The sequence below is a fragment of the Mustela putorius genome, unplaced genomic scaffold (assembly GCF_011764305.1).
Source record: "Mustela putorius furo isolate JIRA1106 unplaced genomic scaffold, ASM1176430v1.1 tig00000827_pilon_pilon_pilon, whole genome shotgun sequence".
In the NCBI taxonomy this organism is placed as follows: domain Eukaryota; kingdom Metazoa; phylum Chordata; class Mammalia; order Carnivora; family Mustelidae; genus Mustela; species Mustela putorius.
In genome coordinates this window covers 9,158,985-9,174,059 of record NW_025421489.1, presented here as the reverse complement: position 1 = coordinate 9,174,059, position 15,075 = coordinate 9,158,985, and the positions used below count along the sequence as shown (strand labels likewise).

The 15,075-nt window shown below is 45.7% G+C and overlaps 1 protein-coding gene across 1 annotated transcript in view; it reads right to left on the bottom strand.

Annotated features, from left to right (window-relative positions):
- ST8SIA6 (ST8 alpha-N-acetyl-neuraminide alpha-2,8-sialyltransferase 6) overlaps positions 1-15,075 on the bottom strand; it is a 101,353-nt gene that overhangs the window by 28,619 nt on the left and 57,659 nt on the right. Inside the window, exon 4 of the mRNA XM_045085037.1 lies at positions 4,056-4,145. Coding sequence (XP_044940972.1) covers positions 4,056-4,145 — 90 coding nt within the window. The remainder of the gene's footprint in view (positions 1-4,055; positions 4,146-15,075) is intronic.

The window sequence follows — 15,075 nt, the reverse complement described above, 5'->3', positions numbered from 1 at the left end:
TGTATTTTTCAGTGCAGTTACTGTATTTTTCGGATACATTACTGTATTTTTCACCTCCATGACTACTGTTTGGTACTTTCTCATATTTTAAGACTCCTAGTTGGACTTATCAGTGTTTTCATCCCAAGTTCAGTGAGCAACTTTATGAACATGACTTTGAATTCTTTATCAGGCAAATTACTTATCTGCATATCATTAAGGTTTTTTCTGAGGTTTTCTCTTATTCATTCGTTAGGAACATACTTCTTTGTTTCCTCAGTTTGCTTCACTCTCTCTGTTTCTGTGTATTACGTGAAGCAACTACCTATCTTGAAGAAGTGGCATTGTGTAGGGGATGAACATTCTTGTTTCACTTTCCTCTAGCTCTTGGCTATCTCTTGAACCTTTGTGATTGTCTAAACCAAACACTTTATTCTTGATATGTCCCCATTTTTAAGAGTGTTCCAAGAACTGTGAGTGTTCCAAGGGAGGAAGCTCATTTAGGACTTACTTTCAGGCCGACTGGAAACTGGTCCCTCAGGAAGCAGCTGCTAATGTGTGCAAATATATGCACTCCTGAGGGGCCACAATCATCATCCCTGCTGGCCTCCAGACCAGGAGATCCAGAAGTATCCTCTGGACAAGAGTACAAAAATCGGGGCTCCAGATAAGTATATAACCTCTTCTTTGGCAGGTCTCATCAATCTGTAGCAAGGCCAAGGTGGTGCTCAAGAATAGTGTCTCCCTGCTTACATTCCCAGGGAGCACCACGTCAGCCTCCAGATGCTGGGAAACCAAAAGCCTGTCCCTCACGCCAAAGCTCCAGGCTAAGTAAGTAAGCCTTTTTCAGAGGAAGACAGGTTGTGTTTCAGTCTGTTGTCTGCGAAGTGTCCTGGATGTGGTGGCTGGACAATAACTGTCCTTTGAATTGTTACCTTTCCATGATGCTTAGGAACTCCAGCCCCCTTAGCTGATGTGACCAGGCAATCAGATGGTGTTCCTGTACGGACTGCGCATGCCCCCTGGACAGCTAATGTCGGGGGTAGGGCATGCTCGCTGACTTCAGAAAGGGAGCGGGACAATGTTTCAACAGTGTGTGCCCCCGAGTTTCAGTAATAGTGGGACAGTGCCTTGCCTGTGCGCTGGCTTTTGGCTGGGTGCAGGAGAATACCGTGATCACTCAGGCTCACCTGCCCCTGCCAGGGAGCAGGACAGTGCTGCAACCACCCACAGTTCTGGCTGCAGCAAGGCAATGGAATAGGGCCACGTCCATGGAGCTCAGAATCTCAGACAATAAAGAACTGCGATTCCAGAACTGCTGTCCTCCAAATAGCGACTGTTTAATTTTCTTTTATTCAAAGATGTACTAAAGACCAAAGGAGAAAAAGAGCAGTTTCCCTCCCACTATAACTGTGTCTTCCTAGGTTTTATTTTCGCAAACCTAAAGGGACAAATTGGCTAAAGAAAGAGAAAATTCTAAGACTTTACCAGACCATGACGAAAACAGAGCTAAATAATTATTTCTGAGAAAATGAAATTACTTTTTATCACCCCATATTGAATAGCCCTCCCGACTGTCCCCTGTAAGTCTATAATAGCACTGAGTCGCAGAACACACAATTCCTGACAACAGATGATACAACTGAAAAAATTAGTCTCCTGTGTGCAAAATAACACTTTCATAACAATGGGCAATTCATGCTTGCTCTCTCTAGACCTTTGCCAAACAGAATACCCGCGCAGGCTAATTATGTGAGCTAGTTGAAAATTGTGTGCATAATGGAAATGCATCCCCCTGAAGAGCAGCCAAGAAGAGGTCTCAGCACCAAATCTAAAACAATAGAAAAAGTGCAAGAGCAAACATGAGGGCACAGGCACAGACATTCTCATTAGCACACGGCCACTGACTGTTTTTGTTGACGCACTTAATAAAGTTGTTAAATTCTGTCCTTGGAAGAAAAAAAAACAACCACCTTCCACGATTAAAGAATTTTCTTCCATGCTGACTCAAGTGCTTTGCTTCAATGTACAGCTATGGGTCATTTTTACGTTGAGGACTTTTGTCACTCCGGGGAGCAAAAACAGCTCATGTCAGGGAGAATGCTGATGAAAGTCAAAGGCAACTTTCACGTGCAGCGTCACACATCAGGCAAGGAGTCGCACCAGCCTGTCACAGGGTATGGTGGAGCAAGGACTGATTTTTCCAAGTTCTACTTTCCACGTGTCATTGTGCCATATCTGATGCTGGGAGCCTGCAGGAGGTGTGGGATTCGAGATCCCTGGGGAAAGTTTCAGAGAAAGACCTGTAGCCCCCACACCCAACAAATAAAGCAACAGCTATACCATGATAAAAATAGATGTGTTGCACCATCTGTAACGTGTGAGCTACTTTAGGTCCACCACAAAATTGAATGAATTTATCATGCAGAGAGAGATGCATGTGCAACAGTTTCTTCTAGCCAAACTATGGTAAGTGAGGGTCCTGGCAAGGATGATAGCCCACTCGTCTATAGTCTTTTAAGAACAGCTTCTGAAAGGGACTTTTTCAAAAGGCCTGGGCTGGATGTAGGGAAATCCAAGCACAATGTCAGGGAACTGTTAATGGCTTATTCCTGACATGAAGGGTCCAGGGAGAGAATGAAAGCCAAGGGAGGGAGAGAAAGAGACACCTAACAAAAGTCATGACCTTCATTCGAGATAGAGCCCTTTCCTTTGGTCAAGGAGGTGGTTCACCTACAGCACCACCACAAAGAAAGATCCTTTCCTCTTTCTGTTCTCCTTCTGGTGTTCCCCTCTGACTCAAATCCAAAGAAAACTAGATGACAAGGAGCAAGAGGTATGCTGATGAAGTCCTTGTGGGTCAACATTCCAGGGCAAAGAAATGCACAGACCAAACTATAGTGAAGAGAGAAAAGGTGGTCAGGTGTGGCGGACAGAAGGCACACAGCACAGTAGATTTCTCCAGGAAGCATAAGGGTCCATCGGTTGGAATTTAGGGAAAAGAAAACTGAAATTTTATTGGGGCTATCCTTTTGTAATAAACTGAGCTAACACACAGGACTGGATAGTCAAACCAGATGAACGTAAATCAGAGATCGTACTCAGTCTCGGGGTTCCCTAATAATTTCAAGGATCCAGGCATTCAAGAGGCTCAGACCAAGAAGTGATGTCCTGGGCTGGCAGCGGTGGTCACCCTGGTACTATGTTCCTGCCCTGAACATGACTGTCTGGCCTGGAATAGCAGCTGAGGTTTCCAAGTGAGAGCTGTGGGGTTCTTTACACCGCAGGAATATTTATACTATACTATAAAACCTTTCCCTTTTAAGCCCCCAAAGTCAGATAACCTATGGGTTCCTCTCTGGGGAGCCCTGCCTCGAAGATCCTGGGTTCCAGGATCTGAGTATGATTAATACTAAATGCAACTCAGCTTGGTTCCTTTGAGGAAGGTGACAGATGTAAGCACAGGCCCCTTGCCCCACACTCACACCCTTCATCCCACACTGCCTGCCTGCAACCCATCAGACTCTTAGGCCACCAGGGGCTCTCCTATTGTGAAGCTTGGAGCTTTAAGATCTCCCTTCCCAGTAGGAAGAAGATGGTACAGGAATCTCTCTAAAACACAGGATTGGAAGCAGGTGGGGGGTTGGGTGGGATTGGGGAGTGGAAAGTGAACCACCACTAGAACTAGGAGTAAACCTGCTAACCTTCTGGAATTATAAGCGATTCCGGACAAGTGTACATTTTTCTAGGATAGCATCCAGAATGCTTCCAGGCTCCTCAAAAAAGAGTGAAGGCCTATAAAGTCTAGCCAGTAAAACTACACAGAGTTTTCAGTGAATGGGGATCCAGAGACAGATAAATTGAGTCCCCACTACCAGGGTCTCACCCTGGCCTGCTCTGTCCACCCCCCACCCCCGCCTCTGTCCACCTGCTCACCAGAGAGAGCTTCTCAGAGCCCCAGGGGAAGCCTGAGCATGAACACAGTCTCATTTTCCAAAAGGTTTCAAAGTAAAACATTTTTGAATGCAAAACACTTCTTCTAAAAATTCGATTAAATGTTAAAAAGTAGAACTTACCTTTTTAGTTTGCTAGATAACGTCTGAAAGCCGTCTTGTAGTCTTTTGCATGTTTCTGTCAGCTGGAGGGACTTCTCACTCAGATATGTGCTGTTCCATGAAAGAGATTTTAAAAAGATTGATTTAAAATGAGAGCCATAAGATAACGTTAACAACATCCAGATATAATTGATCCAGTGTGCCCAAATGAAGTCTGATTTTCATCCCATTATTGGATTTCTCCGTGGAAAAGGAAATTGATATTTTCACCTCTGACAGGTCTAAATTAGGGAAAAAAAAAAAAGTTTGCACTATAAAGTCAAAACAGGAAAGAACTCCCGGTGGAAGACTTTGTATTTTCAGGTTTTCATATCTTGTTAGTATTTCCAATGAACACATCACTGAACAGTTGTAATCATTCCATGCATCACCCGTCACGTTAAAGAGACACTGTCTGGCGGGAAGCATACACATACAAGAGATCAGTATTCTCTCCAAAAAGAAAGCATGGTCGGTCTGGCCTGTGATTACTATGATACCCATGATATGAGAGCTTGTTCTTTTTGTTTCATGAATTTGGAAAACTGGAGATGGAAAGAAGCCAAATGAAAAAGCAAGTTAAGGAAATGGATCATGGGGTCGGGCAGCCTCCTGAGCCTCCAAGACACACGTGGGCTTCATCTCGCTCCAGATCAGCTTCTACACCTCAAGACTGACGACATACTACTGTTGTCATGATGGAGACATGATAGAGGAAACAATGTAAAGCATTTGGTACCTTGGCTGAGATCATAAATCCTTGAAACAGTATCCACTCACACTCTCCTTAAACTCCCAAAATATGCACAGAATTCTGACCTAGCATTAAATGCATTTATTAAATCATCCTGAAGGTATTTGCTGAGAACCTGGTAGGGGCTGGAGGCCAGGCACAGGCTGCTTTGGTAGATAAAACAGGCAGGGGCCCTTTCCCCGAGGGGGCATCAAGTCTGGTCGCGGAGAAACCTGGTCCTCCAACAAAAAGCCACACAAATGAATACAGAATGATGAACTGTGACTGGGATCATTAAAACAGCAGGGGGTGCCGCTGGAGTACGTAATGGGAAGACCTCTGCACCCTCAGGGAGCCTCTGAGACAGTGTTGTGCAGGTTGGAGACTGCAAGGATAATCTAAGGGAGCCAGGTGAACTATGGGAGATTGTTGGGGGTAGGTTCCAGACAGAGGACAAAGCAGGTGCAAAGGCCCCAGAATGGAGCGGCAGCCCAGAGCATCTGAGGAACTGAAAGAAGTAGGCAAGCACGCAGGACTGCTAAAGCATGTGGAGAATCCATCCTAGTAACAAGGGGAAGCAGGACAGTCCTTGTGTACATTTTCAGAGCTTCTCTTTGCTGAGAAAACAGCTGAGGGGAGGCAGGGCTGCTGAAAAGCTGGGCTGGTTAGGAGAGAGAGGAAGGCAGTTCGTCTTCCTAGCCGGGCGACAATGGAACACGATGTGACGACACCCAGCCAGCAGGTGCCTTATGGAACAGGGTCTGTGCCCTGCTTGGGAGACGCCCGCTGCCCAGCTGCCTGGCTTTCCTGGGCAGCTGCACTCCCTGAAATTTAGGGATCCAGACAGCTTAGACAGAGGGTCTCGTGGCACCTTCATTCCAACAACCTGCTTCTGTACCTGTGAGGTAAGAGAAGAAAGCTCTGGAAAGCGTGACCCCCATCTCTGCATGGGTCAGCCTGGCCAGAAGTAGGCACAGGCCCACCCCAACTGCAAACCCCAACAGCCAGAACAAGGCACAGGCCCACCCCGAATGCAGAGTGCAGCCAGAAGCTGACAGACAGTGAGATCTGTTCTGCAGGTAAGACTGACAGGATTTCATAATAAATTGGATCCAGGAAGTGAGGGGAGCAAGAGGTGTGAAGGTAAAGATATACACAAGACAGCTTCGTAATTAGTTCTCCGGTATTTCTCAGCAAGGCTTTCTAAAAACACTGTCCACAGAGCACCTACAGACACAAAAATCCTTCTTTATCCTGATCTGACTGGTTCCCCCACCCCCCATCTCCTTTCTCCTTCTCCCTCCTCCATCTTCAGGCCTGACCTTCTGTGCTTTCTGAATATATTATCGTACCTTCCAAGGATTTGTTTATTTCTAATTTGCTGTGTATTTTATTCAGGCAGCACCGTTAATGAAGTGAATTACCAGGCCAACAGCGCTTTGAATTATGATGGCTTTGCAATACTGAATTGTGCAACTGTGGCGAGCGGGCACCAGTGGGATTTAGTGTCCCACAACTTCCCTTAAATTGGAGAGTATCTTTGTTAATAAAAAGTCAGAACAGTTTTGTCCAACTGAAATCACAGAAGATCCGTGGAAAGCAAATGAGAGTGTCTGCTGTAAAGTGAAGATGAGAACATGAAGTCAGGGGGAAAAACAGGGTCTGAGGGCCAGCCTTTAGGGTTTCCTTTATAAAAATCTTTACTCAATAAAGTCGTTAAATGGAGGCTATAGATTGAATGTTTACCACCCCCCCAACCCCTGAATTCGTATGTCGAAATTCTGACCTCCAAGGTGATGGCAAGCGGAGGAAGGATGCTTGGGAGGTGATGAAAACATGCCAGGGTGGGTCAGGAATGCAATTAGTGCCCTTATAAAATCGGCCTGGGAGTCCCCAGGCTGCCCTGTGAAGTTACAGTAAGAGAGCGCCACCTCAGAGGAAGTGAGCCCTCACCAGAGCTGAACGGGCCGCCATCTTGGACATCCAGCCTCCAGAGAGGGGAAATACATCTATGGTTGTTTATAAGCCACTCGCTCGACACTAGTCTGTTCCAGCAGCCCGAACGGACAAAGACAAGGAGATACACAGGATGTGTACAAAAACACCTGGCACACAGAAGTCACTAAATCCGTATCAGGCTTTTATTCTAATGCATCACTGTATTCGTTCCTCAAACCTGTCATGGTTATTGACACACACGGGTCAGAAACCTGTCCCACCCCTAGAAGCTACTTCTCTGTGAAAGGGACAGAAAGGGAAGCCCCTTGATCTCTCTTTGTTTCTGTTTCTCTCCTGCCTCCTTTCATTCAGGGTCTTCATACTTTTCTTCCTTTCATCTAATGTCCTTAAAACCTGCCGAGGAAAACAGTGAGATACTCACACGCAGAATCGGTATTCAGACATCTGTCTACATTAGGCGTCTGACCAATACAGACCCTTTGTCTGCCCTCCAGAGAAGTCTCTCCGTTCATGCTGTTTTCAACTATGTTTGTTATTTAAAGTGACAGAAGTACATTTTAACAATGTAACTGCTATGTTTTAAAATATATTTTTAGATTATTTATCTATTTGTCAGGGAGAGAGAGCACAAGCAGGGGAGCAGCAGGCAAAGGGAGAAGCAGATTCTGCTCAGCAGAGAGCCCAACGCAGGACTCGATCCTAGGACCCTGGGATCACGGCCTGAGCCAAAGGCAGATGCTTAACCCACTGAGCCACCCAGGTGTCCCTGTAACTACCATGTTTTAAAATGCCTGGGTGGCTCAGTGGGTTAAAGCCCCTGCCTTCGGCTCAGGTCATGGTCCCAGGGTCCTGGGATCAAACCCCGCATCGGGCTCTCTGCTCAGCGGGGAGTCTGCTTCCTCCTCTCTCTCTGCCTGCCTCTCTGCCTACTTGTGATCTCTGTCAAATAAATAAATAAAATCTTTAAAAAAAAATAAAAAAATAAAATGCCTGAATATCTGAGAGCCTGAGAGACACCAGGAGTCCCAGGAGACACGGGAGCATTAGAAGGTGAGACGGCCTGGTTAGGTTAGCTGGTCAGACCTCTCTGCCATGCAAGTAGGTAAGAATTAGATGTTGGGGGCGCCTGGGTGGCTCAGTGGGTTAAAGCCTCTGCCTTCAGCTCAGGTCATGGTCCCAGGGTCCTGGGACTGAACCCCACATCAGGTTCCCTGCTCAGCGGGGAGCCTGCTTCCTCCTCTCTCTCTCTCTCTCTGCCTGCCTCTCTGCCTACTTGTAATCTGTCTGTCAAACAAATAAATAAAATAAAATAAAATAAAGAATTAGATGTTGCTTGGATATAAGCTCTTTCAGAGGACTATGATGGAGTAACTTGCTCTTGGATAATCAAACCTTGTCAGTTCTGATTGGAGAAAAGACATGGGGACATCTCCCAGACGGGCCAAAAGAAAGAAAGTGGGAACTAATTAAGGTGCAGGCAGGAATTCTGAAGCCCGGGAGTCAAAGGCAAGCTGGCAGAACAAGAGATTGCCACAAAGCAGGTGCAGGCCGATCTGTAACCCAGAAAGGAGTCTTGGAGATCAGGTTGGAATGGCCCATCCTAAAGGACCAGGGGGCAGGGAGAACCTGAAATGGTCAAGGCAGCTACAGAATGAAGCACATCACAACCTGACATCTCATGGTCAGGCGGAAGTCCAGGATATCAGTGCAGGGGGCCCCCAAAACTAACTCAAGTTGGTGGTCCGAGCAGTTGGGTGTAGGGAGAGAAAAAGCAACGAATCAAGAGGGCTTCCAGGGAAGCTCTAATAACAAAATACTGTGGGACTGACTCTCTCAGGCTTCAAACACGAATTCTGTTTTTTTCTGCCAACTCTGAGACTTTTTTTTTTTTTAATTTCATTTCAATTCCCGGTGAAGGCCCTTCTAAAATACTTCTAACTGGAATCAGGTTCAGAAAAGGATCGGGCGACATATGATCCAGTGAGCTGCACAGCTGAGAGCGCCCCCAAGGCCAGTCACAGAAGAGACAGTGACCATCCCCTTGGAGAGGCACGAGACCTTGGACCCCAGAGCACTTGAAGCCTCCCAGACCAGCGAGCAGAGATGGCTCTAACTACCCAGCCAGTGCCTCTTTAATCACTCCATTATAAGAACACAGTCTCTGCTCACGGGTTGCCGTGCAAGACCGTTACCTTCAGACCGCTCTCAATTCCTTTCTCTCTTTGTATTCTGTCACTTCCCCCTGGCAAAGCTGCAGTAATGGAGACTCCTGGCCTCATCCATTGCTATACCTGACCCCTGAGGACCACTGGAAATAAGCAATCACACAGGTAGGTGGTTGGTGCCTTGATACATCAATGGTGTCCAATTTGCTTGGTCTTTGGTCCGTCTTGATGATTCCGCTCCACGTCACCAGCTAGCCTCCCTTCTTGCTTTCCTCAATGGCTACCTACCCATTCACCGGCATCTGCTTTCCAGACTTCTCACTTAATCATGTGTCCTATCTCAGAGAAAAGCAGTGCTGTCAGGTGTGAACTGATCTCTAGGGACCAGCTAACCTTACTTTCCATCTCAGCAAACCAGTCTCCCTGCCCAGCAAAAGGATAGTCGACCTGCCACCCCATCCCTCCCTGTCTCCTCTGAGATCTGGGCCCATCCCTTTATTTTGTTCCCTTTCTCTCCCATGGTCTCCTCCTTCTCCTCATGCTCAATTCTCTACCAACTCATTGTCAAAACCGAACAAATCTCATTCTGCTATTCCCCTTTACGTATTACCTTGGCTCTCAGAATGTACCCTGCCACTATTGCTTTTCTTCTCCACATCCACTCAGCTGTTCTTGGAAAGTATCACCAAATCTGGGGGATATTTTGGTCCTCCTACTTTACTTCCCAGTAGCTGGACAGCAGTCTCCCCTCTCTGCACCTGGTCCCCATCACAGTCCTCTCTCCCTGGTCTTCTACTCTGTTCCCCAGGGTTCTTTTGTTCTGCCTGTTAATTTTATGTAACTGGCTGGTGTTCAGTGACAGCATTCCCCAGGACTTTCTCCGGATCTCTTGTCTTCTCAGCCTGCCTGTTTTCTCCAAACATCTCCACCAACCTCCTGTCCCTTCCGCTCCGTCCTCACTGGCCCATGGGTGGTTGTTGCGTGTGCACATGTGATGGTGACATTTCCCTGTGCAAAGCCCTTTCTTGACCCACATCACCCTTGGCACATGCTCCCCAGTCCTTGACTGGACATACAGCTCCATCTAGGACCCGGACTCCAAGATTCCACTCTCCTCTTTCACAGACAGTTTGCTAAATGCTAAATGCTACAAATTCCTCTTTCTCCCTTCCTTGTAAATCTTGTACTATGGATTCTGACTGCTTTTATTATTTAATTATAGAATTTATTTGTATGGTACAGGCAAGCAAGCCTTCAGGCACATTTTCCTCACTTCACTGTGTCGGGGGAGAAAAAAATCTTTTAATAAGATTTGGGGGAAAAATATACACAAAACCAAGCATTTCTGCTATCATTATCTGTGTGGCTGATCTCCTTTTTTAGAAATGCTGTCTTTTTAAGTCAGTCTTGAGTTGAAAGCGATCGCTTTACAGAGCCACCTGGCAAAATTTTGCAGAAAAACGGGAAGTTTAAGGAGGACATGGCTCCTGCAAGAGGCTAAAAATTAAGCCTCTGATGATATAAAGAATATCCCTTAAGAAAACACACACACACAAGGGATTCAATCTCTACAAGATGTCACCAGTCCTTAGTGGGCATCCACAAAGACCTCTAAAACAGACTTGACATCACCTTCTGAGCATGACTTGTAATTCAGGCCGTCATGAAATCGGTCCCCTGGAGAAGAGTAATCTGCCTGCAGGTGACCGAGGTCTTTCAAGGACACTTCCAAGGACACCCAAATTCTATTTATGGTGGTCATAAAGGAGGCAAAATTGGAATGTGAGTCTAAATGAAAAGCTTAAAACCCAACCAATTGTAGTCTCTCTGAGGAAACAATGCTTTAACAGATGGAGAATGCACCCTAGTCATGAAAAGCCCAAGACTAAGGATTCTTCCTTTGACTTCTCGTGCTCCTTCCCTACTCCTGAGAAGAGGAGCCCGGAAGAGTGGACAAGGCCTCCTGACCACCTACTGAAACCCCCCTGCAGAGAGGGTTAAGAGGTGATAGTGACCACCAGGGCTCTGACTTGTCCAAGTCATCAAGCAAAATATTCCTTACAATTGCCCCCCACCTCCTCTGGCTCACCTCATAGTTTCCCTAAACGACAGATACAAGTCCCCGCCCACTGCACAGTCTGATTGTTCTCTGAGCTTGGTTAACCCGAGTCTGCCCTCGAAATACCAATCACAGAGGGGACATGGCGAAACCCACCGAGAGATGAGGGGCAGACCCTGGCCTGCCTGTTCATTCAGTCATTCGCTATAGCATCCATGGAGCTCAAAGCTTGCGTCACTAAGAATAGTGACTACTGGAGACAAGACAGTAAACAGGACAGTGTCCCTGCCGCCTTGAGCAAAGCATCCCATGAGGAGGACAGACAGGACAGACATGACAGACACGCTTGCCATGCTGACTTTGCAGAACAAATGCCGGCTATTTTCTGCAATCATATTAATTCCAAGGAACCATGAATCTGTGTTTTGGTGGGTGCCATTTAATTCAAAATAACAGAATGTGCTTTTAAAACGACCAGACAGAACTTCGCTCTTTTATCCATGAACACGGCAGCCAACTGAAATTGCAGACATTTCTGCAATCTCCGCGGACTTGCTTTTACCTTAATGCTTGCCTGTCTTTAGTTTCCCCTTGACAAAGATTAATTAGGTAGCTCTCTGCACTACTAAATCAGCAACCATAATGCATTCTGGCCCCCTACCACAGCTGAAAGATAGTTTTCAAAAATGTACAATCATAAATCTCATACAGATGTAACATGAACCCGTGTTAAAGATTTTATTCTATTCATAATGAGAAAATCAGTTCAAAGGAGAATCCAAGGTACAGACACATTGATAGATCAGGAATATTGAGATGTACGCGCAAATGGGGGTCAAACAGGTGGAGAGGGGCAGGGAAGCCAGTTGGACCTCTACTGGGTAAGACATAGTTTGCATATTTATAGACAAGAGTGATATTGCATTGCTGAGCTAACTACAACTTACAGAGTTGTAAAATTGCTCCCAAGGGATCAGAATCAGATAACTCGGAAGTGTGTGATCTGAACAAGGCAAACTTATCCACTGAAGCAAAAATTTTCCCTAGAGTATGAACAGTATCGTTCCCCATCACTACGATGTTGAAAGAAAGATCCATAGGCATGAACCTAATAGACTTCCGCTTCTGCTGAATTTAAGCCTCTCCACTCCCAAAGCTTGCTGCAAGGGAAAGAGGTGGGCCAGGCTCAGGTGTGGAGCCTTTGAGGCAGATGGGGAACATGGACTCACCTGCAAAGGTTGAAGTGATTTAGCAAAAGGACAAGTCTGATATGGAGATTAATTAAAACTTCAAATCTAAATGAGCAACAGGAGGGACAAAACAGAGAGGAGAGAAAATAGCACAATGGGGACAAATGGAAGACAAGCGACAAGCTTTGGAGCACCCGGTCTCATCTCGCCGTCCTCCAGTGGGAGATCCTTGGGGACTCGAGATAAACTTGAACGCATAGGGTCGGGGTGGACTTCGTCCACACTGCAGCGTCTCTAAGTATTTTGTTTTAACCCATCTCCAACAACGTCTCTTGCTCCATACAGCCAAAATTGTTTTGACTTCTCTTGAATGTGTTTTGAGTCTGAAATTCTCAGAGAAGCCGAGTATCCTTTTAATGAGAGTATCCATGCTCCTTGATGCAAAAATTCTGAGCTGCGCTCCTTGTTAAGCTTGAAGGTCATAAGAGCAGTATCTACTGTGTGGTCACTAGGTTCCAGGTGCTCTTTGAAACACTTTATATATGCATCATCTCGTTTATTCCTTGCAATGAATATTCAGTGTAGGCACTATTTTCCAGATGAGGAAAACGGAGCCCAGTAAGATGAAAGAATATACCCCAAATCACTCTGCTGGTTAGAACTGGAGTGGGTTCGTTATTCATATGGTTTGAGCCCAGACACTATGGTTCTGTGTTCTTAACCACTATATTATTCTGCTTCTATTCATAGGCAGGAAAATCTGTCCTTCAATGGAGAGCTACTCACTGTCTATAGCAACATCTGTCCTGATTTCCAGGTGACCTAATTCTGAATCTATGGGGGCTGATGAAGACCTTCTCTTTGACCAAACTCTAGTCAGGCTCCTCAGCTTTTTCAACTAGACCCCATCCTTGGGCATGTCTTTAAGGGTTCAATTTCAGCAAGAATTATGCTAAGTCAGTTTAGCCAGAAGCCTTCATCCCCTACAAGTGATCATCTTGAATACCTGACCAAGTTCCTCATTCCCCCCTGTCCACCAGGTGGTAACTAACACCCCGGCCTGCCTGCAGTGAGAATCCTGCCAGGCCAGTTCAGCCAGAATGCCCCTTATCCCAGTGCCTCCTCTTGTTAATCTGTTCACTAACCCCTGCCCCTCGTTCTCCTTGGCTATAAATCCCCCCACTTCCTTGTGCTCCTCAGAGTTGAGCCCAATCTCTCTCCCCTGCTTAAACACTCCATTGCGATGGTCCCCACCCCTATCTTGATAGAAACGAATAAAGTCTGCCTCCCCATTTTAACATGGGTCATGAATAATTTTTTCTTTAACAGAGCTATTTTGTGATTCTATAAATTGTAGCTAGCTGACAGCAAAGCAAAATAATTCTTGTCGATAGGCGTACAAATGAATTATGTCCAGTGGAGAGACAACTCTCCCCCACGGTGGGGGAATTAGGTTTGCCTCCATTTGCACATTCCTCTCAATATTCCTGATCTAGATTTGTATTCATTCCTTTGAACTGCTTGTTAACACCTTACCAGTTTCCTTACAGATGAGTTAGATGAAATATCTCAAAAGTGTTCATTTTCTTATCTGTAGGAGAGGCGTGCTTTTATCTTTTTAATAAAACTATCCTTTTTTTTTTTTTTTTTTTTTTGGTAAAACTATCTTCCAGCACTCTGAATGAGAGTGTTGAAGATATTTCCAAATGGAATAAACAGATTCCCCTGACCAAGAAGACAAACACCGGCAGCAAGCTGACCCTAGTTCGGATCTGTTACACACTAGATGCTGAGCTCCAAGAAAGTTATTGAACACCTCTGTGCTTTCAGCTTCGTGTCCAAAATGGAGATAACACTACCTCTTTGACAGATATGATGCTGTTTGTAAGAGATAATGCGTGGACATACTCACCACAGTGGATGGAACAGAAAGCTCACTTGAGAAGGATGCAGCAGGAAACCTCAAGGTGCTTGCCACTATGAGGGGTGCCTCTAGAAGCAAGATTCTCAAACTAAAATGTGCCTCTGAATCACCTATGAGATTTACTAAGATGCAGATTCTGGGTCAGGAGGTCTGGGATCTGGCCTAATACTCTGCATTTCCAACAAGCCTCCGCTGATGCCAGTCCTACTGGACTAAGCATCACACCTCAAATAAAGTCTTAAAAGAAGCTGATCATTGGTCAACCTGATCATCGATTATCTCCCCTCAGAGCTTTTCCTGATAGCCTAGAGTTAGACTTTCAAGAAATGTAGGACTGGGGCACCTGGGTGGCTCAGTGGCTTAAAGCCTCTGCCTTCAGCTCAGGTCATGATCCCAGGGTCCTGGGATCGAGCCCTGAGTTGGGCTCTCTGCTCAGCAGGGAGCCTTGCTTTCCTCTCTCTCTCGGCCTGCCTCTCTTCCTACTTGTGGTCTCTGTCTGTCAAATAAATAAATAAAATCTTTAAAAAAGAAAGAAAAGAAATGTAGGACTGTCTTACAGCCAGAACCAACAGTGGGAAAAACAATGAAACAAAAAATTACCAGAGTAAAATGAGTTAAGTGACCATGTCACTAACAAGAGTATGTTGCTGCTTTTAGGTTTTCAGATGAACAGCTCAACAAAGGAAATAATACAGGAGGAGATTTATGGTACTGAGAACATTTAACATAATTGCTTTCCTGAGTCCAGATGTAGCGCTCATCTTCCCTGGAGCTCTGCTACAGAGAAACCACACAACCAGCCTCCAGCATCACCAAATCCTCCACTCAGCCCCACCAACCAGTCAAACACAACCCTCCCATGGGGATTATTCCAGCAAACTGGATGGTAATTGAAGGATATGGCCTTTACTGAGAAAAGGCCAAAGGACATGAGTTGGAAATGTCTCTAAAATGTCGGTTAAAATCCATGTT